General features: G+C 47.4%; 1 protein-coding gene across 1 annotated transcript; it reads right to left on the bottom strand.

The window, feature by feature from the left end:
• Positions 1-4: 4 nt before the first annotated feature.
• Positions 5-14,349, bottom strand: LRRIQ4 (leucine-rich repeats and IQ motif containing 4). Its single transcript, XM_015411581.1, has 6 exons — positions 14,272-14,349; positions 10,467-11,606; positions 6,719-6,892; positions 4,474-4,612; positions 2,122-2,318; positions 5-195 (listed from the first exon to the last, which is right to left on the bottom strand). The coding sequence occupies exons 1-6, from the start codon at positions 14,347-14,349 to the stop codon at positions 22-24; spliced, it is 1,902 nt and encodes a 633-aa protein (XP_015267067.1). The 3' UTR covers positions 5-21.
• Between the last annotated feature and the right edge of the window lie 261 nt (positions 14,350-14,610).

The raw sequence follows: 14,610 nt of genomic DNA, 5'->3' as shown, positions 1-14,610 counted from the left end.
TTCAGGCTCCAGGCGGAGGCGTTACTTCTTCTTACCCTTTCCCTTGCCTTTGTCTTTCCCTTTGCCTTTGCCTTTCCCTTTTTCCTTGCCTTTCTTCTCCTTCTTTTCTTTTTTGACTTTCCGTATCATTTTCAAGAGCTCAGCGAAAGCACCAAGCCCTTTGCGCACCATGAAGCCACGCCAAATAGCCTGGATCTGGAAAAGCCAAATGAATGTTCAAATTGTCAAAATTGATTTGGGGGTTTCCCCCCCCCCAGCCTCCCCCCCCCCCGCAAATACTTGGTGAGCAAAGGTTTCTACATCCTGCTATCTTCCTAAGGTGACGGGTAACAGTAGGCAATGAGCGTGAAGCTGTTTTAGAGTCAGACCACGGGTTCCATCTAGCTCTGTATAGTCTTCTCTGGCCAGCAGTGGCTCCCCAGGGTCTCAGGTGGGGTTTTTTCACATCACCTGCTGCTTGATCCTTTTAACTGGAGATACCAGGGATTGAACCTGGGACCTTCTGCATGCCAAGCAGATGCTCTGCTACTCAGACTAAGTGTTGCTGCCACCAGGATTTCAGGGCCTCATCTCAAACCTGGCTAACAAACTTATGGGTTTGGAAAGGAATGACAGGCATAAGCCTAGGGCTGCCAAGTGGGGGCGGGGGCCGGGGAACCCCCCGCTTTGGAGGCCCGATTTCCGCCGCGGTGGAATCGGGCCCCGGGGGGAACTCCGCCCCCCAAAGCTGTGTCGCCACGTCGCTGACATTGGGGGCGTGGCCCAGCTCGTCGGGGGGGAACCACGCCCCCAACGTCAGCAACGTCGCACGTCACTTCTGTTGACGTGCTGGCGGCGTGCGCGTGCTTTGCGCATACGCTTTGCGCATACGGAGCCGGCTCCCGGACTTGTCGGAGCCTCCCCCACCGGTGAGTTTGCCAGACTTGACAACCCTACATAAGCCATACCCATCACTTTTGCCCACGTCACTGGCCTCAGCAGCCCCCACTTTGGTTTCTTGGGCATTGAATCAGTCGGGTTGCCACTTACCCGGTAATGGTGGGGGACCTCCCCATGACGCTCCCAGTCCCCTGCTCCCACTCAATGGAATGGCGGGAGCAGCACTGGGGAGTCACTTCCTGTTTCAGAACAGGAAGTGACTTCCAAGTAGTCTCCACCCCTCCTAACGCTTCCAAGGATTGCCACCCAAAGGCTGGCCTCCCTATCAATCAATCTTAGGTGCCGAGGAAGGTGGTTTGGCGTACCACTGTCTGGTGCATGAGCTGCAGGTCACTTGCCTCTGACTTATATTTATGTCACTCTTTTCAGTTGAATTCAGCAGTCAGGAGTAGGAGGTGACAGATCTTGGTGCAGATTGCAGTCAGAACAAAAAAGAGCCTGAAATTCCCCAGCGCTTCCCTTACTGTACATGTGACACTCCCACCCATCTCCGGAACACCCCCAAATCCTCCCACCAGCAAGCCGAGGGGACCTGGCACCCCTAATCACTGATCCCTCACCCACATTCCTTGTGCTAATATATACCTATCAAAACATTGGGGAATTTCACATTACCCAGTTTCACCCGGTTTCAAGCCGGTAATGATCCGTTTTGAAGTGAACCGGTATAGGGCTGCCATTTCACACATGGCTTTCCCCTTCCGGTAAAGAGCTGGATCTGAAGTGGTTTGGCATTTCAGATTGCACCGCTTTTCCCCGCTTTCCCCCCGCCGTCTTTTGCCCGTGCGGGCGATCTGCGGCTTTTTTGGGGGGGGGAACGTTCGCTTTAATGCGCTATAGCAATATAACAAAACACTCCATGCATTCCAATGGGATTGATATAATGCTATTCCGTTATAGCGTTATAGCGGGACAGAAGCGATTGTGTATGAAATGACAAATATATTCCAGAAGGGAACCGGTTCTCAAACGGTTCTGTCTGAAATGACAGACCAGAAACCGTTTGGGAACCGTTCCTCTTCCGGAATATATCGCCTGTCTGAAATGCCTCATTTTCTGGCATGGAGCATCTGCTGGTTTGCGCTTACTGTTTCAGAATTCTAAGGGCATCCCACAGCATTTCAGCACATGTTCAATAGGATGTGCAGCATGCTTCTTCTGTGGCCTTTGGGGGATTCATACCTTGATAGCCATTTCCTTCAGTCTCCTTTGCGCCTGCAAATACTTAAATATCTCCTGTATCCCCTGAATGAATACTTCCACCGGGGGTTCCATCATTGGGTTTCCATACAGCGTAATGACCTGCAGTTTCGCTAGGCTATCCAAGTCCTCCGGGAGTTGAAATAACTGATTCCTCTCAAGCAGTATTTTTTGCAGACCTAAACATACAGAATCACACCATTGAAATGGCCCACAAAAGCCCATGCCCATTTAATATTTGCTTTTAACGTTTTTTTCAAGAACAGGTCTGGTCAAAGTCAACCTGAACGGACAGACTGCTTCAGCGTCAAACAGCTTGCAGAGTTCCTAGAACAGCATTTCCCAAACAATGTGTTGGCAGAGTAATTAATACAGCTGTTATTTTTGGGGCTGAGATTTCCCAGGTCTGTCCCTAAGAGTCGGGCTGAGCTTGGAGCTCTGGAACAATAGACCACCAGGATTCTAGAGGTAACCAATGAGAAGGCAATGTTATGCAAAAAGAGGTAACCAATGAGGAAACAATGTGATGTAAATAGCCTATCGTTGGGAGTGGGGTGTGTTTGGGTGTGGTTTTTGCATGCTACTTAAACAGGGCAGTCACCCTGGAGTCAGTCTTGTTCCTGAGTTCACTAAATAAAGTAGAGCTGTTCACTGCAATGCGTCTTGAACTCAGTATTTAACAACAGCAACGGTGCACAATCTGATTGAAGAGTAGATAAAGGTTTATTTAGGAATTAACATACTCAGTAGGAAAGAGGAGAGACAAAAAGATAGGTTCCGAACTACATCTCTAGCTGAGAGAGAGAGTAAGACTGAGTGTGGCACTTCTGAGAAGAAGGGGGACATTGCCCTGAGAGTAGCAATCTGGATCCAGACAAGCAATGACACTTAACAGGAGAGTAAAGGTGCTGTCCTCACCAATGCTCCCTCTAAGCTGTGGAGTCTTGTGAGCAAAAATTTTACTTTGTGAGCTACTGGCATTAAAGTTGTGAGCGAGCAATTTGGCTACCGCATAAATTAGTTTGCTCTGGAGCCCTCCTTCCTGAGCTAAGACAACAATGCGTGAGCTGGAGGCTAAAAAACTGTGAGCTGGCTCACACTAACTCACCTTAGAGGGAACACTGGACTCCTCACTATCCTATCTAATTGTCTTCCTGCTGCCCCCTGCAGGGTCTTCTTCTCTTCTTCTGTGTGTACACCAGACATTGCCTTTTCCAATATGATGTCAGAGAAGCAGATACATGGCAGGCAGGTAAGAACTGTGGCCAGTGTTAGCTCTAGGTTTGCCAACCTTCAGGTGGGTCCTGGAAATCTCCTGGAATCAGAACTGATCTCCAGGTGACAAAGATCAGCCCCCCCTGGATAAAATGGCAGCTTTGGAAGGTGGGCTTTCTGGCATTATTTCTATGGCACTGTACCCTGCTGAGGTCCCTCCCCTCCCCAAACCCCGCCCTCCCCAGGCTCCACCCCCCAAATCTCCAGGTATTCACAACCCAGAGTTAGCTCTTTCCCACTGGCTGAAAAGCACAAGGTGGTACCGAGGGAGACGGTGGGCTCTCCATTCACAGTGTCCGACTTCAGCAAAGCGAAAACAAACCTTTGGCCAATGTTCCCTCTAAGCTGTGGAGTCTTGTGAGCAAAAATTCTACTTTGTGAGCTACTGGCAATAAAGTTGTGAGCAAGCAATTGGGCTACTGCATGAATTACTTTGCTCTGGAGCCATTCTTCCTGAACTAAGACAAAAAAGTGTGAGCCGGAGGTTAAAAAACTGTGAGCTAGCTCACTCTAACTCAGCTTAGGGGGAACATTGCCTTTGGCCTGTGTTTCCTCAGCTTCTACCCTTTCTCAGTCCTGCATGTTAAGGCTAAGGCAAGAGCTGGGCTTTTGTCAGGAGGAAAGGAGAGGGAGTATCCTGCCCTAGTCAGCCATCTTTTTTTTCCTCCACAGAAGTAAAGACAAATGTTAAGAGAAGGTGGGAGGGAAGAAGAATCGGGCACCCTGCGAACCAAACATTTTCATTTTAAAAAATAAAAGCAAGCTCCATCCATGTTTGAGAGCATCTGGATGCATGGATTGGCATGGGATCCGGTGGATCCCTCTTCCTTCACTTGCTTTCCCTCTCTGGCCCTTATCCATGCATTTATTGCACTGTGATGTCCAATACTAAGAACGAGAGGCCTAATATGAGCATGTGCCATTAAGGCACCCAGCCATCCCTCCCCATCCAGGCACTGTAACACAAGAAGACCCCAAACAAGGCAGCAGATTGAGAAGAGGACCTCTGAAGTTATCGCTGAGCACTCTGCCTTGGCACAGGCCATCCATTTTCTTTACCTTGTATTTGGCATATGGAGTCAGGCAGCTCAATAAGAAAGTTGTCACAACAGTTCAGTACTTCCAAGTTACTCAGCAAGCCTATGGTTGATGGAAGATACTCCAGTTCATTATTCTCAAGGTACAGCTCTTTCAGGTTCTGGAATAAAAATTCACGTGTATTTTTACAAGTGTGTGCCCACGGTAACCTCCTGTCCAGTATCTGTATCTTGGCTACTGATTATCTGAGGGTGAAGAGACATATGTAACATTTTATTTAGAGTAGAAGAAGAAGAGTTGGTTTTATACCCTGCCCTTCACTACCTGAAGGAATCTCGGAGCGGCTTACAATCACCTTCCTTTCCTCTCCCCGCAACAGAGGTAGGTGGGGCTGAGAGAGAACTGCTACAGAACAGCTCTGAAAGAACTGTGACTGACCCAAGGTCACCCAGCTGGCTGCATGTGGAGAAGTGGGGAATCAAACCCGAGTCTCCAGATTCATCTGCCGCTCTTAACCACTACACCAAACTGGCTGCAGTAGTGGGCTGGGCTGGTTTGGAACAGCCAAATATCTGTACCCCATGCCAAGCTCTGAAGAAAGCTGTTCTGCAGCTTTCTGGAATTGGTCAGTTTTGTTAAGATAAAAATTGCTGTGGATGGTGCTGATTGGTTAGAGCAGGAACCCCCAACGTGGTGCCGGTGGATGCCACGGCACCCACTGACCCCTTTCCTGGAGCCTGTCAAGTAGGGCATTTGCCCAACAACACTCCTGAATGGCTCCCAGAGATTTGACTGGCTGTGCAAGTTATTTTAAATGTTGCTTCGGCAACAGCTGCCACCACAGGACAAGGATCTTCATGGTGTGACTGAAGGTAAGCTGTATGTATGCCAAAAAACAACAAACCACCCCTTTAACACGATACATTCTCTTTAAAAGACATCTTGTTAATTTATTTTTATTTATTTTTATTTATTCTTTGGATTTGTATCTTGCCCTCCCTGAAGGCTCAGGGCGGCTAACAAGGGCAAAATGCCAAATTGTAACAATAAAAGCAGTATAAAATACAATAATACAAGTATTACAGTCAATTAAAATTAGTAAAAATAAGTTTTCAGTGCCCCGATACTCACTCCGAATCATAAAACCAAGATGGTATTCTGAAGATGTTTTAGCTAAACAACAGCAACAATATATGTCCCCACAACCCTGTCGTCCACTAGGGACATCCCGCACCCTCGATGATTCCCGTACCTGCGGTAGTAGAGTGCGATGATGAAAAGCCGTTGGTGGAATAATGGTGGCGGCGGCTCCTACTCAAAAGCCTGGTGGAAGACCTCCGTTTTACAGGCCCTGTGGAACTGTACAAGGTCCCACAGGGCCCAGATCTCCTCTGGGAGCTCATTCCACCAGATAGGAGCCACCACCGAAAATGCCCTGGCCCTGGTCATAGCGAGTTTGACGGTCTTGGGGTCTGGAATATCCAGGAAGTTTCGGCTCCCCGACCGTAGTGCCCTTGGGGGAACATGCGGGGAAAGGCGGTCCCTTAGGTAGACTGGTCCCATAAAGGGCTTTAAAGGTGAGAACCAGCACTTTGAAACGAATCCGGTACGCCATTGGCAACCAGTGCAGCGCTTTCAGCACAGGCCGGATGTGATCCCGTCTAGGGAGACCCATCAACAGCCTGGCTGCAGCATTCTGCACTAGTTGCAGCTTCCGAATTTGTGACAGAGGCAGCCCCGTGTAGAGAGCTTCTGCCTGAAATCTTGAAGATTTACCAAAGGTTTGCGTAATGTTACTCCCTGACATTTTGTGGTTGTCACAGCCTCTGGCAACAGCCAATGTGTGGTCAGCTCTGCCTCATGTCAGCCATTTTGTGTCAGAATTCCAAAGGTGCCTGCAGGCTCAGAGAGGCTGGGGACGCTGGCCATATGCTAAATGCATAAATGATGTATGTTGCATGAGTAAGTACCATGTACATTTTGTATACAAAACATACAATGTGCGTACTCCTTACAGATCTACAAAATCAACAGCAAAAAGTGGGGAAATGAAACTGTCGACAAAAATATAAAAGCATATAGACAGAAATGAAATGGGGATGCCTCATTTTATTGTTATGTAGGATAACAAGTTCTTACCTTTGTGAGAATGGCCTTTTCTCTTTGTAATGTTGCTATAAATGTTGCTATAAAAAAACCCCCTATCCTCCATCAGTTGTGAACGACTTCACTGTTGCTGAGATCTGAGCCCTGCTCATTTTCTTACCTGTAACTTGCAGATTTCAGCGGGTAATGCTGTAAACTTGGTCCCAAGGTCTTGGCCCGTGTACAATTTCTCTAATGACTGGAGAAGAAAGATTTCCTCAGGAAATGAGAAAAATTTGTTGCCGGTCAGACTGAGACACTTCAACTGAGAAAGCCTGGCCACTGTTTGAGGTATCTGGACAGTTTCCCAGGAAAAAAAATTAAAAATAAATGTATGTTAATCAAATTGCAATCCTGTGTATGTCCAAGAAAGATACTAACAGCTTTGCTGTCAGCAGGGCTATTTTTGGGCAGGAACGCACAGGAACGGAGTTCCGGCTGGCTTCCAAGTTTGCCACACCCAGCAGGAACTCATTAGGATTGGCTACATTAGGGGTGTGTGGCCTAACATGCAAAGGAGTTCCTGCTACAAAAAAGCCCTGGGTTTTGACAAAAAACAAGGTAAACAGAATAAGAAGCAAAAGGTGGGTGTGGCTGGATGGTAACATGGGGGTGTGGCCTATAATGCCAATGAGCTGTGCTGTCAGGGGTGTGGCCTAATATGCTAATAGGTTTCTGCTGTTGCGTGTGGCCTATTATGCTAATGAGTTCCTGCTGGGCTTTTTCCACAAAAAAAGCCCTGGCTGTCAGAGAAACGGAAGAGCAGCAACTACAAATTTTCCGGCTACACATCCCCAAGATGCCTCTAGGGCAGTCCTGTTATTCTTCCAAAGAGACAGCTGTTGAATAGGCACAATGCAGTCGCTCCATACAGAGCTGAGCAGAAGGCTCTGGAAATTCTTGTCAGCCAATTGACACTTTTCACTCTGGGCCAGTCACACACGTTCAGCCCATACTTCACAGGGTTGTTGGGAGGTTAAAATAGAGGAGAAGAGAACAACATAATCTGCTTTGGGTCCTCACTGAGAGGAAAGGCAGTATATAAATGAAGTAAAAGAAAAATAAGTTTCCTGATGAACCTCAACTGGGTGTGGGGGCAGTGGCTTGGATCCAGCCTCACTCAATCGCACCCTTTCATGTTCCTTGCTAGAGCCAGTTTGGTGTAGTGGTTAAGAGCGGTGGACTCTAATCTGGTTCTCCACTCCTCCGCATGAAGCCAGTGGGGTGACCTTGGGTCCGTGCCATTTTGTCCTCACTCCTACCCTCTGAGGTAGGTTAGGCCGAGAGACAATGACTGCCCAAAATCACCTACGGAGCTTCATGACTGAGTGGGAATTTGAAACCAGATCTCCCCAGTCTTGGTCTGGGCACTCTAACAACTACACCACAGTGGATCCAATGGTCTGCTCCAAAGATTGACCATTTATGGAAACAGAATGCTGACCTAGATGGACCTTGGATTGGACCCAAGCGAGGGAACTCTCATGGGTATGGATGCCAGCCTCCGGGTGGGACCTGGGGGTCCCCTGGAATTCCAGGTCATCTTGAGACTACAGAGATCAGTTCCCCTACAGAAAATGGATGCTTTGGAGGGTGGTCTCTATGGCATTGTACCTCACTGAGGTCCCTGTCCTCCCCAGGCTCCATCGCCAAATCTCCAGGAGTTTCCCAACCTGGATCTGCCAATCCTCCCCCCCACCCCCCCCCCCCCCCAGTGGCCAGATGGGACCTGGCAACCGTATGGCCAGTGCACGCACAATAGTGTCAGACCTCAGCCTTTAAACATGGGCCTACTCCAATCATGTCTAAACCCAAGCTCCACAAAATGTCATAGACATCGATAGGGACATGCTTGGGACAGTCCAGTTCTCGTACCAAGGACCACCACCTAAGCTCCCCCATCCCTGTACATATCGCTGAATGCAACCCTGTCTTCTGAGTGCTGTATTCATTTAGCCTACAGCTGTCTGTCTGCCAGTTTAAAAGCCAGGAGGGTGTATGTTCTAATGGTTAAAGAAGAACGATCGTACAACAGATTATTACCAATACACCTCAGTAAGTGCAGTCTGGAAATGGCTGGTCATGCACTGCAATAGTGTCTTAGTGTTCATGCACACCCAATTCCCTTTCAGACATTCGGTTGGTTCCCATTTTGCTAATAGTGGCAATGCATCCACTAATGCATGGGAAAGAGCCTCCAGCAGAAGGCTCCTTGTGCCAGAGGAAAGCTTTGCCATTAGCAGGAACAGATCCAGAGGATCTGACCCAGGTTGGCCACTTCCCAATCCGAGGCTTAATTTTGAGGAACTATGGGAACAGAGCTTTTTCTGAAGGCTTCCTCAGAGATAAAAAAATAAGGACAAGACAGGGACAGTGATATATACCAGGGACAGGGACCAGAAAGTGAGGACTGTTGCTGGGAAACAACAGTCCCTGGTGAAACGTAAAGCACAAAAGAGACATGCAGAGGTCATTTCGGGGGGGATCGCGGGGGATCGCAGTCCCCCCGGGTGAGGTATGGGGGCGGGGCACATGACAAAGCCCTGCCCCCACTTCCGGCCGCCCCGCTTCCGGCCCTCATTCAGTCAGGAGGAGGCAGGAGAAGAAGGAGGGTAAGTTGCTTCCTCCCTGCCTCTCCCCACCCCTGCCTGCCTGGGGCCAGGGAGGGCCTTTGCAGGGCTTCCTTGCACTCCCACCGGCCTTGCAGGTCCACCGCCGGGCCCCTCATGGGGCTCGGCAGTGGAGCTGCAAGGCTGGCGGCGGCCGGGACCGTTGGGGGCGGGGTGTGTGGCCTTATGACACACTTCCGGTGATGTCAGGGGGTGTGGCATATGCTAATGAGTTATGCTAATGAGTTCCCCTAGCTCTTTTTCTACGAAACGACCCCTGGAGACATGCAAGTGGTGTATGCTGAGCCCTACTCTGTCTCTGCCTTGACTTGGATTGTCCAAGCTAGCCGGACCTCATCAGATTTTGGAAGCGAAGCAGGGTTGCCCCTAGTTAGTATGTGGATGTGAGACCAGCAAAGAAGACCAGGTTGGAACACAGAGGCAGGCAGTGGCAAACCACCTCCATTTTTCTCTTGCCTTGAAAACCCTACAGGGTCACCATGAGCCAGATGCAACTTGGCGGCACTTTCCACCACCACTCTATCTCTGTGCGCCTTAAAATCCATCTCCCAAGGTCTTTACCCCCTTAGACAGGCTCCATTGGAGCTAACAGGACTGGAAGAAAAGCAGGTAGAGAAAAGGAAGGTTCACTACCCTTTGCAAATGTAGCCCTGCTTGTAATCATCCCCACCCACTATTTTGTATATGATTGTTGAATGGTCGTGTTTAAAGCCATAGTTTTGCTTCCACAAGGTATATTTTAGCTCCCATGTTTCCAGTAGATTGTAACTAAATTTTAATTCATCCTAGTTTAGGATTGCCAGACTCCCCACCCCAGTGGAGGCGGGAGTTTCCCACTGACAGACCCCACCTCCCCACCATCGATCAGCTGGCCAGCAGGGATGACTTACCCTGAAAAAGACGGAAATCCATCTGATGTACAGCGACATGTCTACGTCACTGCCCACATAACCCAGAAGGGATGTCATCACATCTGGGACATTGGGGTAAAACTCTGGTATTTGGGCAAAAACCCTATGGTAGGAGTCAATTTTACCACTGAGTTTTTGCCCAAATACCAGAGTGTTGCCCCGACATCCTGGATGTGATGATGTCACTTCCAGTCACGTGGGCATGGACATAGACACACCACTGTACATTGGATGGGCCTCCCTGCTGCTTCTGGTAAGTCACCCCCTCCTCTGCCAGTTGCCAGGAGGGACCTGGGAACCCTATCCTAATTACATAGCTGATTCATACCTCACAGATCATATTGTCATCTAATGACAACACCTCCAAATTTTCCATTGTGCAAATCTCTCTTGGGAACTCCTCCAGGAGATTTTGACTTAAGTCAAGTATCTTCATAGCTGTTAGCTTTGCAAATGATGGGTGTACTGTCTGGATGGCACAGTTCTTCATGTAGACCACGATGAGTGACCTCCAGCGGCGGATCTGACGTGGAAACGCAGCCAGGTGGTTCCCAGATAGCCCGAATTCCTTCATTTCTGTCAGCTGCTTCAGACTTCGAGGGAGCTTGTGCAGGCGGTTATGGGACAAGTCCAGCACCACCATTTTCAAGCACTGGCTCAGGGGGTCCGGCACAGTCGTCAGACTGTTAAATGCGAGAAAGAACTGGGCTAAATTTTCCAGAGAGACAATTTCATCCGGAATTGCACTCAGGCTGTTGTTTTCCAGATCTATTATTTCCAGATTATAAAGATGACAAAGTTCTAGTGGGAAATCTTCAAATCTGTTGTTTTGCAAATAAACCTCTTTAAGTTTAGTCAGATTGATTATTTCCTTGGGAAGATGATTCAGGTTATTTGAAGAAAGTCCAAGCAGCTCCAAATGGTGCAGGTGTTTGCAGATCTCCACTGGGAATTCATGTAGGTTTACATCATATAACCGGAGCCGACGGAGAGCCCTCAACTGACTAAGGATATCCAGAGAACTGAGAGCGAGTGGATTACTGCTTAAATCCAAGCTCTGGAGGGATTTCAGCTGTCCAAGCTCCTCACAGATCTCTCTGATGTTGTTCTTATTCAGATAAAGAACTTTCACGTTCCGAAGCCTGCAGATGCTTTCTGGAATGGCCTCGATCATATTTTTCTCCAGATGCAATTCCTCCATGTCTTCCAGTTCGAAAACTTGGCATGGGATGGCAGTCTGTTTTTTGTTGGCTAGATCAAGGAAGAAGATTCGGTTCGTGATCTGCACTGGAATGAGAACCTCCTCTTTTGGCTTCTCGTTTGTTTCTTCACTATTATGTATTGCTTGTAGCAATGACACACTGAAACTGTCGCGAACGGAACTGGTAGTATGTATTTCAGGGATTTCGTCACTTGGTGCCGTGTAGCAGAACTGGGGGATTTCGGCCATTTTATACCCCACTTCTAACTGCAAAAAGGAGGGGAGCATTGGAGTGAATTAATGTTACGAGTATGAAGCTATTCGATCTCATGCATAACTTCTAGCAGATTAGTTAGTCAGGGATGAAAAAAACACGAACATTAATCTGGGCTTTCCATCTGATATATCGTAGCCATCCTTTTTTGGTTTTAAATTGTTTTTAATGGTTGTACATCACCTAGAGCTTTCCATTAGTGGGAACAGGCAATTGATAATGATAATAATAATGATAATGATGATAATCCCTGAACATGCCTAACATAAACTTGCCCTGATCTAGGTAACCCAAGCTAGCGTGATCTCATCAGATCTCTGAAGCTAAGCAAGGTCAGCCCTGGTCAGTATCTGGATGGGCAATGGCAAACCACCTCTGAACGTCTCTTGCCTTGAAAGCCCCACTGGGATGCTATAAATCAGCTGTGACTTGATGGCAAAAAAAGAAAAAGGTAAACTTGTTCGATGAATATGCAATACATCTTAAACAGCACCTTCAATTAACTGTATAAAAAGATGACCTAAAAACAGCTTGTTCCGAACATTTTGGACACATTATTCTTGAAAAGTGCGCAACAGATTTTGGTTTCCTCCCCAAATGTAATCTAGACAAAACTACTCCAATTGATCTTCACCGAGAGCACGATTTTTATTTAGTAGCTCAGCACTGCTGTCACAAACTCTGTTCTGAAATAAATCCATGACAAACATTGAGCTTACCTTCAAGATACAAGGTTCGGGATGACTATGGCTTCCAGTCTAGCCATTTAGTCTAGAGTTATCATCACTGCTTCATGCAGTTTTAATGGAGAACCCAGATAATTCATTGCATTTCAGTGTTTGCCCAATTATCCTTCTCTCTTTTTTCAGAGTTGTGGCAATGTTTCAAACTTTAAAATGAATTGCAGTACCAGATACTCCAGTATGGGCAGTGAAACCATAGTTAAAGGTCAGGGCTATTTCAATTTTCCTCCTTCCTCTGCTTTCAGCTTACTCACTTTCTTCTCTGTTCTTGCCAGTTGCGGCATTCTTTTCCTGTGACACTCATTAATTATCAGTTGTAGGGGCAGGGGAGGAAATGAATGACTGCTTTTCACTTTGTAGACAACATCATTGCTCATTTAAAAATGTTTGATCTTACAGCTTTTTTTGCAAATGTACTATTTTGATTATAATATAAGTACAAATGTGACTAATAAATAAATAAATAATTTTTTTAAATGAGCAATGACTTTGGCTGCAAAGTAGGAAGCAGCATCCACAGTGCAATCCTGGGGACTGAAAGTGCACTGGGGCTAACCACTATGCCTGTGTATCTCCAAGATGCACTAGGGTATCTCCAAGATGCACCGGTGAACGGCTCGGGCAAGGCTGTGCCCCAGCTAGGCAGTGACATGGCAATCCAATAGACATAAATATATTGACAAAAATTATGCTTGAAACCCTGGTTAAGACATCACATCACAAAACTCATAATTTAATGCAGATGCAGTTCAACAGGTGTACAGTTTTTTTAGAATAAAACTTTGACACTATAGACAGCTGCTGTCCTTAAATTTCACAATGAAGTATGTTGTAGTCTGTTTGACTTTGAAGATTTTGTATTAAAATGGTTGAGGAGCGGCACCCCATCACTGAATTGTTGGATTGGAATTTTGCATTTCTCTGCTGACTGAACTGTGACATTATTGACTGGACAGGAGTTTCACATTCACTGGATGCCGCCACCGGACAAAGTTTATCCTGGGACTGTAAGCAGAGAAAGTGAAATTGCTCCCCGACGTCTTCTTTGCTTCCGCTCCAAATTAGCCCCATGGTACACCTTGGCGCTCTGGAGGATGAAGCAGGAGTTTAGATGACTAGAGCGAGTTTGGTAACGGTCTCGTGACAAAGCTGCGAGAACATCCTATAGGACATTTATGAAATCTTATGAGATGGTGTTGAAGAAAGTTAAAAGAGAATTTTATGCAGCCTCCATCACATCCGCTAGCTCTTGCCCACCACAGTTATTTAGGGTAATTTTGATGTTAATTTCTCTCATAGGGAGAACCCAAAATGTTAGCAATCTGGACATCAGCTGTGGGGCATTTGTGAGCTTTTTTGCAACCCTGATACAGTGCATGAACCGGAGGCCCCTTGGCTGTCTCTGGACAACTTCAGCCAACCCTCTCAGGCAGATCGGGCCATTTACAGGAACCTGGGTGATGGCTGTCCCTGAGTTTGGGGGTTTATCCAGGGAGACTAAAAGAGGCTACAGTAATACTGCTCATAAAGAAACCATCCTTAGATCCTATAGATCCAACCAAATACTGCCCACGCAATGTTCCCTCTAAGCTGAGTTGGTGTGAGCTAGCTCACAGTTTTTTAGCCTCCGGCTCACACATTGTTGTCTTAGCTCAGGAACGATGGCTCCAGTCCAGAGAAAACTAATTTATGCAGTAGCCAAATCACCTGCCTGCTCACAGCTTTAATGCTGGTAGCTCCCAAAGTAGAATTTTTGCTCACAGGACTCCACAGCTTAGAGGGAACATTGCTGCCCAGTATCCTGGGTAAGGTAATTGAGAGAGCAGCTGAGCAGCTGAGGACGCATCAGCTCTTGACCCATTCCAGGCGGTTTCTGCCCTGGCCATGGGACAGAGACAGTACTGGTTGCCCTCACACATGATCTTTGTAGGCAGCTGGATCGAGGTGAGTTGGTGTCGCTGTTATTGCTTGACCTGACAGCAGCATTTGACATGGTCGACCATGAGTTGTTGACCCACTGCCTTGCTGATGCAGGAATTCATGGGACGGCCTTGAAGTGGCTCGCCTCATTACTCCAAGGTCAAGGACAGAGGGTGGTGCTAGGAGCAGTGTTCCCTCTAAGCTGAGTTAGTGTGAGCTAGCTCAGTTTTTTAGCCTCCGGCTCACACATTTTTGTCTTGGCTCAGCGAGGACGGCTCCAGAGCAAACTAATTTATGCAGTAGCCAAATTGCTCACTCACAACTTTAATGCCAG

Source organism: Gekko japonicus, unplaced genomic scaffold (assembly GCF_001447785.1).
Source record: "Gekko japonicus isolate JY-2015 unplaced genomic scaffold, Gekko_japonicus_V1.1 scaffold11, whole genome shotgun sequence".
In the NCBI taxonomy this organism is placed as follows: Eukaryota; Metazoa; Chordata; class Lepidosauria; order Squamata; family Gekkonidae; genus Gekko; species Gekko japonicus.
This window is presented reverse-complemented; position numbering and strand designations above follow the sequence as displayed.

Excerpts from the sequence above, each read along its gene's own strand:
- LRRIQ4 (XM_015411581.1), bottom strand. The coding sequence starts at position 14,349 with ATGTCAAATGCTGCTGTCAGGTCAAGCAATAACAGCGACACCAACTCA. Across the intron at positions 11,607-14,271 it reads GCTGCCTACAAAGATCATGT|TTAGAAGTGGGGTATAAAAT; the intron begins GTGAGGGCAACC and ends TCCTTTTTGCAG. Across the intron at positions 2,319-4,473 it reads CTCCATATGCCAAATACAAG|GTCTGCAAAAAATACTGCTT; the intron begins GTAAAGAAAATG and ends CTGTATGTTTAG.